Below are 12,589 nucleotides of genomic sequence, written 5' to 3'. Positions count from 1 at the left end.
CTCATTATTCTGTTTTTCAGACTCAGACTATTCAAAAAGTTCATGTTCATAGTGATACCAATTTATCTTCTGAATCTCATTTTGAGAAGTTTGTATCTTCAGTTATCTTTGACTTTATATTAAATCTTTCAATCAATCAATCAATCAATCAATCACTGACACTTATAGAGCGCGCTACATACCCATAGGGTCTCAAGGCGCTAAGGGGAGGGGGGGGTGCCGCTACTGCTCGAACAGCCAGGTCTTCAGCTTCTTCCTGAAGGAGAGGTGGTCTTGGGTCAGGCGCAGGTCGGTCGGGAGGGAGTTCCAGGTCTTGGCGGCCAGGTAGGAGAAGGACCTTCCTCCTGTGGTTGCTCTCCGGATGCGGGGGACGGCGGCGAGGGCGTGGTTGGCTGAGCGGAGGTGGCGTTTGGGAGCGTAGAAGTTGATCCGGCTGTTGAGGTAGCCCGGGCCTTGGTCGTGTATGGCTTTGTGTGCGTGGGTGAGGAGGCGGAAGGTGATTCTTTTGTTGACGGGGAGCCAGTGAAGGTCTCTCAGACGTCCGGAGATGTGGCTGTGTCGTGGGATGTCGAGGATGAGTCTGGCTGAGGCGTTCTGGATCCGCTGGAGTCTCTTCTGAAGCATGGCGGTGGTGCCGGCGTAGAGGGCGTTGCCGTAGTCCAGTCGGCTAGTGACGAGGGCCTGGGTGACGGTCTTCCTGGTCTCGGTGGGGATCCACCAGAAGATCTTCCGTAGCATGCGTAGGATGTTGAAGCACGCTGAGGAGACGGCGTTGACTTGCCTGGTCATGGAGAGGGAGGAGTCCAGGATGAAGCCCAGGTTGCGTGCATGGTCTGTCGGTTTGGGTGCGGTGCCCAGGGCGGGAGGCCACCAGGAGTCGTCCCAGGCGGAGGGTGAAGAGCCCAGGATGAGGACCTCCATCTTGTCCGAGTTCAGTTTCAGGCGGCTGGTCGTCATCCACTCGGCTACCTCTTTCATCCCTTCGTGTAGGTTGGCTCTGGCGGTGGCGGGGTCGTTGGTCAGGGAGAGGATCAGCTGGGTGTCGTCGGCGTAGGAGATTATGCTGAGGTTGTGTTGGCGTGCGATGGCCGCGAGGGGGCTCATGTAGACGTTGAAGAGGGTGGGGCTCAGAGAGGATCCTTGAGGGACGCCGCAGATGACTTCGGAGGCCTCTGACTTGTACGGTGGTAGGCGGACTCTCTGTGTTCTTCCGTCGAGGAAGGAGATGATCCATTCCAGCGCCTTGTCCTGGATTCCGACGTTGCTGAGGCGCTGTACTAGGGTGCGGTGGCAGACCGTGTCGAATGCCGCGGAGAGGTCTAGGAGGATGAGGGCCGCTGTTTCTCCGTTGTCCATCAGGGCTCGGATGTCATCGGTGGCGGCGATGAGGGCGGTCTCGGTGCTGTGATTGGCTCGGAAGCCGGACTGTGAGGGGTCGAGGGATCCATTCGTCTCGAGGAAGGCGGCCAGCTGCTTGTTGACAGTCTTCTCGATGACTTTGGCCGGGAACGGGAGGAGCGAGATGGGACGGTAGTTCTTGAGTTCGGTGGCGTCCGCTGTTGGTTTCTTGAGTAGAGCGCTGAGTTCGGCGTGCTTCCAGCTCTCAGGGAAGGTGGCGGTGTTGAAGGATGTGTTGATGATGTCTCGCAGGTGGGGTGCGATGACAGCGTCGGCCTTGTTGAAGACGTGGTGAGGGCAAGGGTCGGTCGGTGATCCGGAGTGGATGGAGTTCATCGTGCGGATGGTGTCTTCGGTGCTGATCGGGGTCCAGGCGTGGAGGGTGGTGGTGGGGGGAGGTTGTTCGGTCCTGGTATGCGTTGGTTGTTCGTTGAAGCTGTTGTGTATGTCCGTGATCTTGTTGTGGAAGTAGGAAGCGAGGGAGTCGCAGAGGTCTTGCGAAGGGGTGATGTCGTTGGTTCCTGCGCTGGGGTTGGATAGCTCTTTCACGATGTTGAAGAGTTCCTTGCTGTTGTGCGCGTTGTTGTCCAGCCGGTCTTTGAATGCAGTTTTCTTGGCGGCGCGGATCAGCTGGTGGTGCGTCCGAGTGGCCAGTTTGAGGGTGGTCCTGTTGTCCGGTGTAGGTTCCCTTCTCCAGACTTTCTCGAGGGCTCGGCAGTTCTTCTTGGAGCTCTTGAGTTCGTCGGTGAACCATGGGGCTTTCTTGCTGCCGGATCTGCTGGGCGGGGTTCTCAGCGGGGCGAGCTCGTCCGCGCAGATGCTGATCCACTTCGTGAGGTTGTCGGCGGCCTGGCTGGGGTTCGCTGAGCTGGCAGGAGGGTGCTGGCTCAGGGAGGTGGCGAGCTGGTCTGCTGTGATCTTGTTCCAGCTTCTGCGGGCGGCCTGTCGCTGGTGGTGGTGAGTCGTCGTTCTCCTGAAGGTGAAGTGGACGCAGCTGTGGTCCGTCCAGTGAAGCTCTGTGGCGTGACTGAAGGCGACGTCTGTGCTGGATGAGAAGACGGCGTCGAGTGTGTGTCCGGCGAGGTGGGTGGGGGTGGACACCAGCTGCTTGAGTCCCAGATTGGCGAGGTTGTCGAGCAGGGTGCTGGTGTTGCGGTCGTTGTTGTTCTCCAGATGGAAGTTGAGGTCCCCCAGGAGGATGTAGTCAGCGGAGGGGAGGGCATGCGGGCTGATGAAGTCGGCGATGTCCTCGCTGAATTGTGTGCGTGGTCCCGGGGGTCGGTAGATCAGGGTGCCTCTGAGGGTGGTGGTAGGGTTGGTGTGGATCTGGAAATGCAGATGTTCGGCGTTGGTCAGGGTGTTGTCGGTGCTGGTCGTGATACGGATGGTGTTCCTGTGGATGATGGCGATGCCTCCTCCCATCTGGTTGGTGTTGCGGTCCCTCCGGACGATCTGGTAGCCCTCTGGGATGGCGATGGCGATGTCGGGGGCTGAAGAGGCGTTCATCCAGGTCTCCGTGAGGAAGGCGACGTCAGGGGCTGTGGCGTCTAGGAGGTTCCAGAGTTCGATGGCGTGTCTGTGGACGGAGCGGGTGTTGAGTAGGATGCACTTGAGGTGGGTGCTGCTGGTGTTAGACTTGGCGGGTGCTGGTGTGAGGCAGGTCCGGGTGCAGGTGAAATCGCAGGTGTGGCAGCTGAAAGGTCCGTGGGTGCGTCGTGGGGTGGCTTGGTGGCAGTCTGGGAGTCGGCCGGTGTTGAGTGCGATGAGGGTGGCGGCGGAGTACGTCAGGCGGGTCGGTCGGGGTCTTCGTGGGCCAGGGGTCCTGGCACTGGTCGCGGTCCGGTCGCGGACGGGCGCAGACGGGCTTACCTTTGGCGCGCCTTCGGCGCACAATCGGCGCGCCCGCTGCGCGTGGCCGCTGCGCGTTCGCACGGTCGCCATATAAGGCGAAGTGCGCGGGTGGGCGGAGCAGCTGGGAGGCGGGAGCGGGGAGGGAACAGAAGAAAAAAGGGGCGGGGTCTGCGGTGGTGGCGGGAAGCGGGGAGGGAAGACGGGGGGCGGTGAGGAGGGCGGGAACAGAAGGAGGGCGCTAGCACGGGCAAGCTATTGCCAACAAGCACAAATGTAGACAAAACAATCTAACACGGGCAAAGCGCTAGGGACAAAAATACAAGCACAAGGTTACAGCAACACAGGGAAAAACGGGCTAAACACTATGAGAGACAAAAACAAGCACAAGTTTACAGCAAAACAGGCAAAAACGGGCTAAACACTATGAGAGAAAAAAACAAGCACAAGTTTACAGCAAAACAGGCAAGAACGGACGACTGCAGGGTCAGCCGGCCGCGAGGCAGGCAGCGAGGCAGAGGGCGAGGAGAGGGGCACACGCAGCAGCTGGTGGCCGTGCGGCGCGGGGGTGTCCCACAAGTCTTTGAAATCTTTGAAACTTAAATTTGGTCAGTGGTCATTTAGAGTGGTGTAAGTTCTTAAATTGATTGACTTATTGTTAGATTACCTTTTACTCAATGACAGGTACCAACGATTCAGTCGACTTGATTTGGGATCTGGTAAGGTAACTAGTAACCAGTAATCCCGCGTTAGCACCACTATTAATAATGAGCGGTTACTCACCGGTAATATTCATTACTCCGAGTCGTAGCCCTCCCGTTCCAGTCCAGGTTCATGTGGTTAGGACAGGGACGGGGAAGGCTGACGAGGAGGCAATGAGCGGTTACTCACCGGTAATATTCATTACTCCGAGTCGCAGCCCTTCCCGTTCCAGTCCTAACCACATGAACCTGGACTGGGACGGGGAGGGCTGATAAGGAGGTAATGAGATATTACCAGCTCTAATAGAATACTGTGAGGGGTAAATACAGACCACTGCTGGTATAGAGGGAATAAACCAGCAGTATAAAATGCTACTGACGCAAACAAACACACCTCCTACAAGCCATTGTGTTTTCACGTATAAGTTGTGTGGAGTTTTACACTGCCGCCAGTCACATATTGGATTGGAAGGTATCGTGGTCAAGAACACCGTTCCAGGCATTGAGGAGTACCAAAGAATAATTCATGGAGGAAATGCTCAATCAGAATATATAATTCATTTCCATCTGCGGTCATGTGGTAAGCAGATTGGCACAATTAACACTCAAGATGTTAAGTAGGCAGTTGGGGCTTTCTCTTGCCAACATCTGAAGTGTTTGCACTCACAATTGTCCTCCTTTATTATTGGACCATCTTTTCTTGACATATCTGATGTTACCAATTTATCTTGTAGACAGTTGTTCAGCCTGTATGTTTTGTGTTGAGTACGTTGTTTTTAACAAGTGTCGCCAATCACTTCCAAATTACTTCCACGGGAGACTATAACAATAGGATTTTAAAACTGCACGAGACATGGGCTGGCTGTGGCATTTTGTTGCTGATGTTGTGATAATTGGGCTGACATCAGAGGTAAATGGCACATATAATACCCACTTTCCATGCCAAAGAGGGACGTCTTGAGGATTTTAGGAACCTGGAGCCAAACATATTTTGGAGGCCCATGTTCCCAATACTTTGAATTTATGACTCATTTTCAGCGAATTCACGCCCTTTTAATTATACCTTAAAATTTTAGACACAGTAACAGAATGAAAGCAAATGAGAAAAAGTTATATCTTAAATCTGCGAGGAGTCAACTGAACCCTTTAACATACCTCCTTTTCTCGAACTGCCCTTACATTTCCTTGACCACGTGACAGAAGCACAGATATGAGCATGAAAGTGGTCCAATGATCAGCCCAGTATGAGGCTATGGCAGTGCTTAATTTGAGCCGGTGGTTTCTGGTGCTCAGCACCGGCACTTAATCATCAACACCGGCGCTTTGCATGAGCACCAGTTAAAGACACATTAATTTAGGGGGAGATTAATTGATTTGCCCAGTATCACACAGAGACTCGAACCTGGTTCCCCAGCTCTGAAGTCTGCAGCTCTGGCCATTACGCCACCCCCCCCCCCCCCCCTTCATCATTAGTAATTAGTTCTGTTCTGGGCATCACTAACACGAGAAATGGGCTGGTGCAAGCTGCCTCCTGACAAGAGCCATGGCACTTATTTTCCTGCAAATGAACCACTGGGCTGTGGTATACCTACCGAAATTCAATCACCAAAAGAGGTAGAATGTTTCAGATTTCTAGCATGCTTACTATATAATTATAACATCACAGGAAATTATATCATATGACCTTTAACCAGACCATGAGATCATTCAAAATGACCAATGACACTTGACTGGGACTAGATTGCAGGAAAAGACTATGTGGAGTTCTGAGGACATCTCTATGGGGTGGAAGGGCTAGGGTAATTTGCTGGGCATTGTAGAACCATGATAGCAGACGAGAGCTGCAAACTCCTTCCAGTCTTGACATTTTTACCCACTGTTTAATTATCAATCATGAATGGTCTCCTGCATTATCCTCGCCTGTTTCTAATGCTATTCTTAAGGGTGTGCAAAATTTGGTTTAGCATACTTATGCAAGCTTTCAGAAAAATTCCTAGAAATTGCATATAATTATGCAAAATGCAATTCGTCCTTTTTGCGCTATATTGTAGGGTAAAATGTATCCGTGCATATATTTTTGCACAAGGACGCATTTAAACAAAACTGATGGCACGAGGCAACATGTTACACATTCCTGCCCTTCCGTTGGTTTTGAGGGCAAATGAAATGGGCTGGGCATGTGGACTTAGAAAATGCTTAGCCACGCCCAATCTGAACCTGGTTGCCTTGATGTAATTATTAACTCTTGCCCTACTTTGCAAGTTTAAGCCGTGTTTGGATGCTTACTAAACCGTGTCTGTTGGCTTAGTGGACTAATTCATCCACTATAGTAGCCTGTGTTTGACCTCAGGGTCACATGTTTAAATCCTGGTCGGTCCACTCAGCCTTTCTTCCTTATGAGGTCAATAAAATGAGTACAGTTGGGTAACAATAAACATCTGTTAGTCAGTGCCAAGATGTCTTTCTGGATGAACTTGCATTTTACAAATCCACATGGTATGTTATGTTAAGAGAGACAGAGTACGGCAGGCTCTCAAAACAATAAAACATGAAATAAAGAAACAAATAACTATTTTTAAAAATAGTTATTATAGTGTGAGTGTCTTGATCAATTAATGAGGAACCCCCTTGAAAGAGGGGTCACTTGGATGAAGCCCACAAAGATCATGTCTTAAAACATATTTGATTCCAAATGATGGAGAGATGGAGGAAGCTAATGGGGGTTGTGTGTGGATGTGGCTGAATCTAATGGTACCAATGATATTGGGGATGCCATGTACCACATGGAAACACTCCTTTATGCACTGAGGTCTTCATGTTTGCTCATTTAGAAGATATGATGCTGCAGACTAGCAGACCTATGACGCTACTGTACTTGGGAATTAGAGTGTGGCTAGCATGTGCCAGGTTGGCTTGACTTAACAGAGATCAAAAAGGGGATGGAATTCTTGAAAGGAAACTCATAGTATGCTATTGCTCTTTAGGCCCTTGCAGCAGATCTTCATGATTTCTGTTTCCAGACATAAAAGTAACACCAACATGCAACTCATACACTCCTGGACTAAACAGCCTTGTTTACCAGGACTGGGGCTGATTTGTATACAATTAGATGTCTTCTATTGTGGCACTGAAGAGCCAAATCAATGGAATGGATTTCACCCAGGTATTGCCAGAGGTTAAGATGCATTCAAGTGGTTCCATGCACAACGTTTGTGCTCTTCTTGTACTAAATAAATGAAATCTTTGGGACTACATCAAAAACTCAAAGATAAATTCACATCCCTGGACATATGTTACCAAGAGAATATAAAAAGCAGAACACTGGACTCCATGAAGCTATTTTAGACAGAATATTGAGCAATTTCTGTCACTAGCAGAGCAACAAGCCCTGAATGTCCACAACTATAAAGTATTCTATCCCAAGACATGCTGTGATGCCTAAACACCATAATCCAGCTAACAGAAGACGTAGTGGTGTTATCTTTAAGCATATAACAACAAGAAAGACATTACCAAACATAGAAAAAGCAGATCTTTAAACAAAAGTATGGATGGCTGCACAAGTTCGGAAAATATAATTAAACAAGGAAATCACAATCAACAAAGAACAACCTCTATAATATACCACAAAGTGCTTTTCACTGTAAAATAATACCACCTCAACCTGAAGTTAACACTAAACACTGTGGCATATGATCCTCAAAATTATTGAAAACATCCATCTACCTACACCGCAATAAACTAATTCTAATAATTCTACAATGCAGTTGCACTTTTCAGATATCAAAATATATCAAAACAAAATGAAAGAGTCCTAAGGGCCCTCCCATAATAATGACATTCAAGCGATACAAATGCAAAAATTATAAAAGTCTAGCTTCCAATCTCCACCTCCTCCTTCGCCATGATCTGAGAATTTACACAAATACTCATGAAGAAATATTACTGACACTGAAATCTACAAGGAATTGACTAACATCTTAGCCAAATGTCTAATACACCTTGATTGAACTTATTACTCATGGAAGGAACACTTCCAATCACCTTCAAGCTAGCCATCATTATCCAATCTTCATTAACAACGGTCCTACCGCCAACCTCCCTGCTACATCCAGGATCAAACATACATATATGCATAACTATATACCTGAAATTCCTTCTGTAATCCCTACCTCGCCTTGAAAATCCTAACGCTCTGGTCGTGCTATAGTTCTGTGACTGCCTAATTCTCTGAATCCTGACAGCCCTATCAAATATCTGGTTGAGTTCCTGATAACCACAATCCTTAACTGTTAGGATTACAGAATTCGGAGATCACTGTGACTTTTAACACTGTAGTCCTTACAATCCCACTTTGTCAACTTTCCTAAGGGGCTAAAGTAATACACCGTACCCTTATCTGTTTGTCTTCCCTTCTAACCGGCAAATTACAGAGCATAAAGTAAGGTAATTCCCTCTATGATCCCCATCAGTTAATATATTTCTGTTCAGTGGTCAAGTTTCCGCTATTGTGCTATAAATACCATGTGTGAAAATAACTGAGAGTCGCAATCGGGTCACCTATAAAATTAATGCAGAAGGATATATTGATGTACTGATAACTTCATTGGATAGAAAATCCTCAAAAGCCCATCATGATAAAAATGGAACACTTTACCTTGGGTGCTGGCGTGCAATTGTTTTAAACTCATTTTCCCAGTTTGGCCTGCCATACTGAGTTTTCTGTTTCAGGCCAGTGATTACATCCGTCTCTCCATCATGGTGTACTGTAAAGGCGGTGGCCTGAGGGTGAAGAAGAGAAATATATTTAAAAATGGCAATGTTCCAGTCTTGAGGATATCTAGATAGGATATATTATGTGTATTTTTGTGGCTGGATTCCAGCTATTCTGTGCTAGAACAATAGTTAAAAGTAAAAGGTAATGAACAATGAACAAAAGTAGGTCTGGGAAAAAGTAATAATACGTGGAAAAAAAATTGCATTACTTGAATTTCACATTACGTTAATTTCATGAAATAGTATGCCATTTCGAACAGAAAGTGTTGTGCAGAGTAAAACTGCATTAAAGAGAATTTTCTCCTTGAACCAGCCTTTTATTGGTATCTCATGCGACTTTTATTTGTAAGGTATGCCCCGCACCCTGGCGGAATTATCAGCCAAGTACATTTCGACCAATAAGTTAACTTTTTTTGTAATTCTAATGAAGATTATGTACACTTACTGAATAAAACATTCACAATTTCGCCCACCCCTAAAAGAGTCATTTGAACTCAAGATATTCAGAATAAGGCAAAAGTTGCTATGGGGTGTAGTCTGCGTGCTCCATCACTCACAAAAGTAGCAAGGACAGATCAACTCTGAAGCCACATAAAGTTTAATTCATTTTAGATATAAAGGTTGAGTTTCTGGTGTAGTTTTCCATACCCCTTTAAACTACTCATCTATGGGTATCTCATAAAAATAATTTGTTGTTGGTACATTACATTAAATATCGGCAATTATTTGAAAAAGGCCATAAAGAATTATTATCTTGAATGTTTACATTTTACTGGAAAACAGCTAGTAGCAATGACGCTTGTTACTTTGTAATATCAGAAGCCTGAAAGAAACAAATCTGAGATCATTCACTTTTGTAAATCAGACAGATTTATGCATCGAAGAATTGTTAATCTTTTCCTGCAAAACCGACCAAGGCTATTTTGCACATGAATTTTCACTTGTGTATGTGTAAGACCACACAATATTCTACTCTGGATTCTACTGTGTTCACTGCTTTTGCACAAATTCTACCCAGTGTAATTGGGAAGAGTCTGTGCAACAAAGCCTCAGGACCATGAGCAATTTGAACCCAACTAGGATTCTGAAAATTAGGTGGAAATTATTTCAGATTCAACGTGGCATACAAAAAGATCTTTAGTCTGTTTTGATGGGAAATGGTTGAAAGTGCTCCTACTAAAAGATTGGAAGGGCTCTCATAAAGTGCATGGAGTTTGGGGATTTATTTCGTGGAATATTCTGATTGTATCCTTTATTATTTGCTGTGCTTAATATCACTCAGTCTATTTTGATGCATGTGAAATCTATTGGAGTTTCTCATTAATGTTAAGAAAAAAAAATACACTTTACTACTATTTTGTTCTGATGTTCTAATGCCTTGAGTTGGGTGCAACCTTATTTGGAGATGGGATTTCTTCAGGAATTAAAATCCTCCTTCAGAGACTATTTAATAAAAATTGATGTCAAGATAAGACCTGAAGCCCATTTCCGAAAAGCTGTTGAACAGCTCCATTCTGGTCAGAGTGTACTGTTCATGATACGGCCCCAGGGTGCGTACAATGAATATATGACATTACAACGCAAACATTTATAACGCATGCTTTAACAACATGGTTTTTACATTGTAGCTACAATTGCGACACATGATTTTACAACGCATGCCATTACAACTCATTCCATTAAAACACATACCATTACAACGCTTATTACTTTTAGGGCAACAGTAGGGTAAGTGTTGGATAGTGTAGGAGTAAAAATTACTATTCCCACTCCAGTGAGTGCAACAGAAGGGTAAGTGTTGGAAAGTGTAAGGGTGAAAATTACTATTCCCACTCCAGTGAGTGCAACAGTAGGGAAAGTGTTGGATAGTGTAGGGGTAAAAATTACTATTCCCATGTACCCCAAACCCCATACCCACCCTAAAACCTAAAAAATCTCCATTATTTACCTTATAATGGGTTGTAATGGTATGTGTTGTAATGGCATGCGTTGTAATGGCATGCGTTGTAGTGACATGCATTGTAATGGCTGCGTTGTAATAGCATGCGATCTAAAGGCAGTTGTGTTGTAACAGCTGTGTCGTAAAGGTAGTGGGTTTTAATGACTGCGTTGTAATGGATTTTTCCCGCATACAATGGCTGGCTAGCTTTTGTTGTGCTTACCTGAGATTCATCCCAACCAGTAAGAAAGATGTTGTATGTGAGGAAGCCAGCATTGTTTTTCTCCTGCATCTGAGTTTCCAGTGATTGTAGTAAATCTGCAAACCATTCAAAGGCACTTGTTTCTCTACATAGCCAGTAGAAGTAGATCTGAAAAAGTGTTACGTGTTAATAATTAAAGAATTGTTACCCAATTAATTTGTACCAAATCAATGAAAAACCTTTCTTTATTTAATCTAGTAAAGGTGTGGTTCTGTCTGTGGATCACATTACCAAGAAGCAGAGATAGTAGTCTATAATTCTTTTCAAATAGATACATTCATTCATTATTTTCTGAAATGGGGCACTTAGCTACTAGTATTGTACCTTTATACTTCACATCTCGACAATAACTTAAAGTTGAGTATATTCATTGCACATGGGTAAGATGGCACAGAAAATATTGGTGTTTGCCACCATGGCTTGGCTGAATTAGGCAATAAGAACATCTCTGAAATGTTTGATACCAACAAACAAATTTGTTTTTTAGTAGGGTCTGACAATCAACTTTACAGCTCAATTTTCACAATGCTTCATTTCAGATTGTAGCACTTTGTAGCTAGGAGCAATATTTCTGCGTAGCAGCAATCCATATATGTATCTGTAGGAAAAGTGTGCAATGATTAAGGGCAGGACCATCCGATAAGTTGTGGGTCCGTCAAGTGCTCAAACCGGTGCTTCATATGTGTCAGGGGCTGCAAGTGATGGGCACATCCACTCATTTTTGGGACCAGGGCATATTTTTCATCATTAGACTTTGACTCAGAGAAAATGAGAGAAAGTTAGAAAAATGTGAAAGAACGAAGAAGAGAAAGATAGAAAAACAGTGACAAAGGGAGAAAGCAGGGATGAAAAATAACTTTCAGTAGCGCTATAAGGAGGAAGGAAGTGTGGGGTGATGGAATGAAGAAGCATGAGATGGCACTAAGCCTGGCAGCCATGGTATTTGGGAACCACTGCATTGAGCACTGCAGATGGTGAACTTTTCAGAAACATCTTTGTCCCTGTAGTGTGCCACCAGGTATAATGATAGAGGAAGGCAAGCACAGTGATGAGAAGGGAAAACATCACTGAGGAATTAAAAGGTGGCAGGGTGTGCTTGAGCCCCAGTGCCTGCATTGTAATCCTGGTGTAATTTCCCTAATTTGTGCCAGTACCATGCTGCACCACACTGGTGATGAGGAGGAAAGTACACCTGTGTCACCTCCTCACATCACATCCTGTGCAGTCTGCAACAAGATACACAAGTTCATATGCCACCAGCAAAAGCACCATAAGAGGAGAACAGCCCTCTGCCTACCCACACAAGGCATGCATTGTCAGTCTTACACAAAAGAGGATGCACAACATACTGCAAAAGAATATCAAGACCACTTAGGTGCCTCCTAGAGGATAAGTCTCATTGAAATCCTCACCATAGGCAGGATGCATGAAATAGTTGACACCCGAGCCACCACAATGTAAACAGCCATGGCGATAATGGAACTAGGGGACAGCAAAGAGCTAACATGACCAATCAAAAAGGGAAATGTAGGACTCTGCACCAGACAAATGCCCAAGATTGCCTCTACCAGGGGCAGGAGCAACACCGATGGTATATGCCAATGTGGATTCTGTGTAGGACAATCCCATTCTGAAACTGGCTGCCTAGCGCCGGACCAGACATGC

The 12,589-nt window shown here is 45.8% G+C and overlaps 1 protein-coding gene across 2 annotated transcripts in view; it reads right to left on the bottom strand.

The window, feature by feature from the left end:
• Nucleotides 1-12,589, bottom strand: part of CYBB (cytochrome b-245 beta chain) — a 113,961-nt gene that overhangs the window by 14,295 nt on the left and 87,077 nt on the right. The window contains exons 11-13 of one of the 2 annotated variants that reach the window (XR_013599948.1): nucleotides 10,886-11,032; nucleotides 8,334-8,729; nucleotides 6,367-7,939 (exon numbers count right to left, since the gene is read on the bottom strand). Coding sequence is in view for 1 of the 2 variants with exons in the window: in XM_078658259.1 (XP_078514385.1) it covers nucleotides 8,605-8,729; nucleotides 10,886-11,032 (272 nt within the window). In the remaining variant the exon portion in view is untranslated. Of the gene's footprint in view, nucleotides 1-6,366; nucleotides 7,940-8,333; nucleotides 8,730-10,885; nucleotides 11,033-12,589 lie in introns of those variants that run through there. The other variant, XM_078658259.1, reaches the window with a different exon arrangement.

Source organism: Lissotriton helveticus, chromosome 8 (genome assembly GCF_964261635.1).
Source record: "Lissotriton helveticus chromosome 8, aLisHel1.1, whole genome shotgun sequence".
NCBI lineage: Eukaryota > Metazoa > Chordata > Amphibia > Caudata > Salamandridae > Lissotriton > Lissotriton helveticus.
Note: the sequence above shows the minus strand (reverse complement) of the source record. Positions and strands in the feature narration are given on the sequence as shown.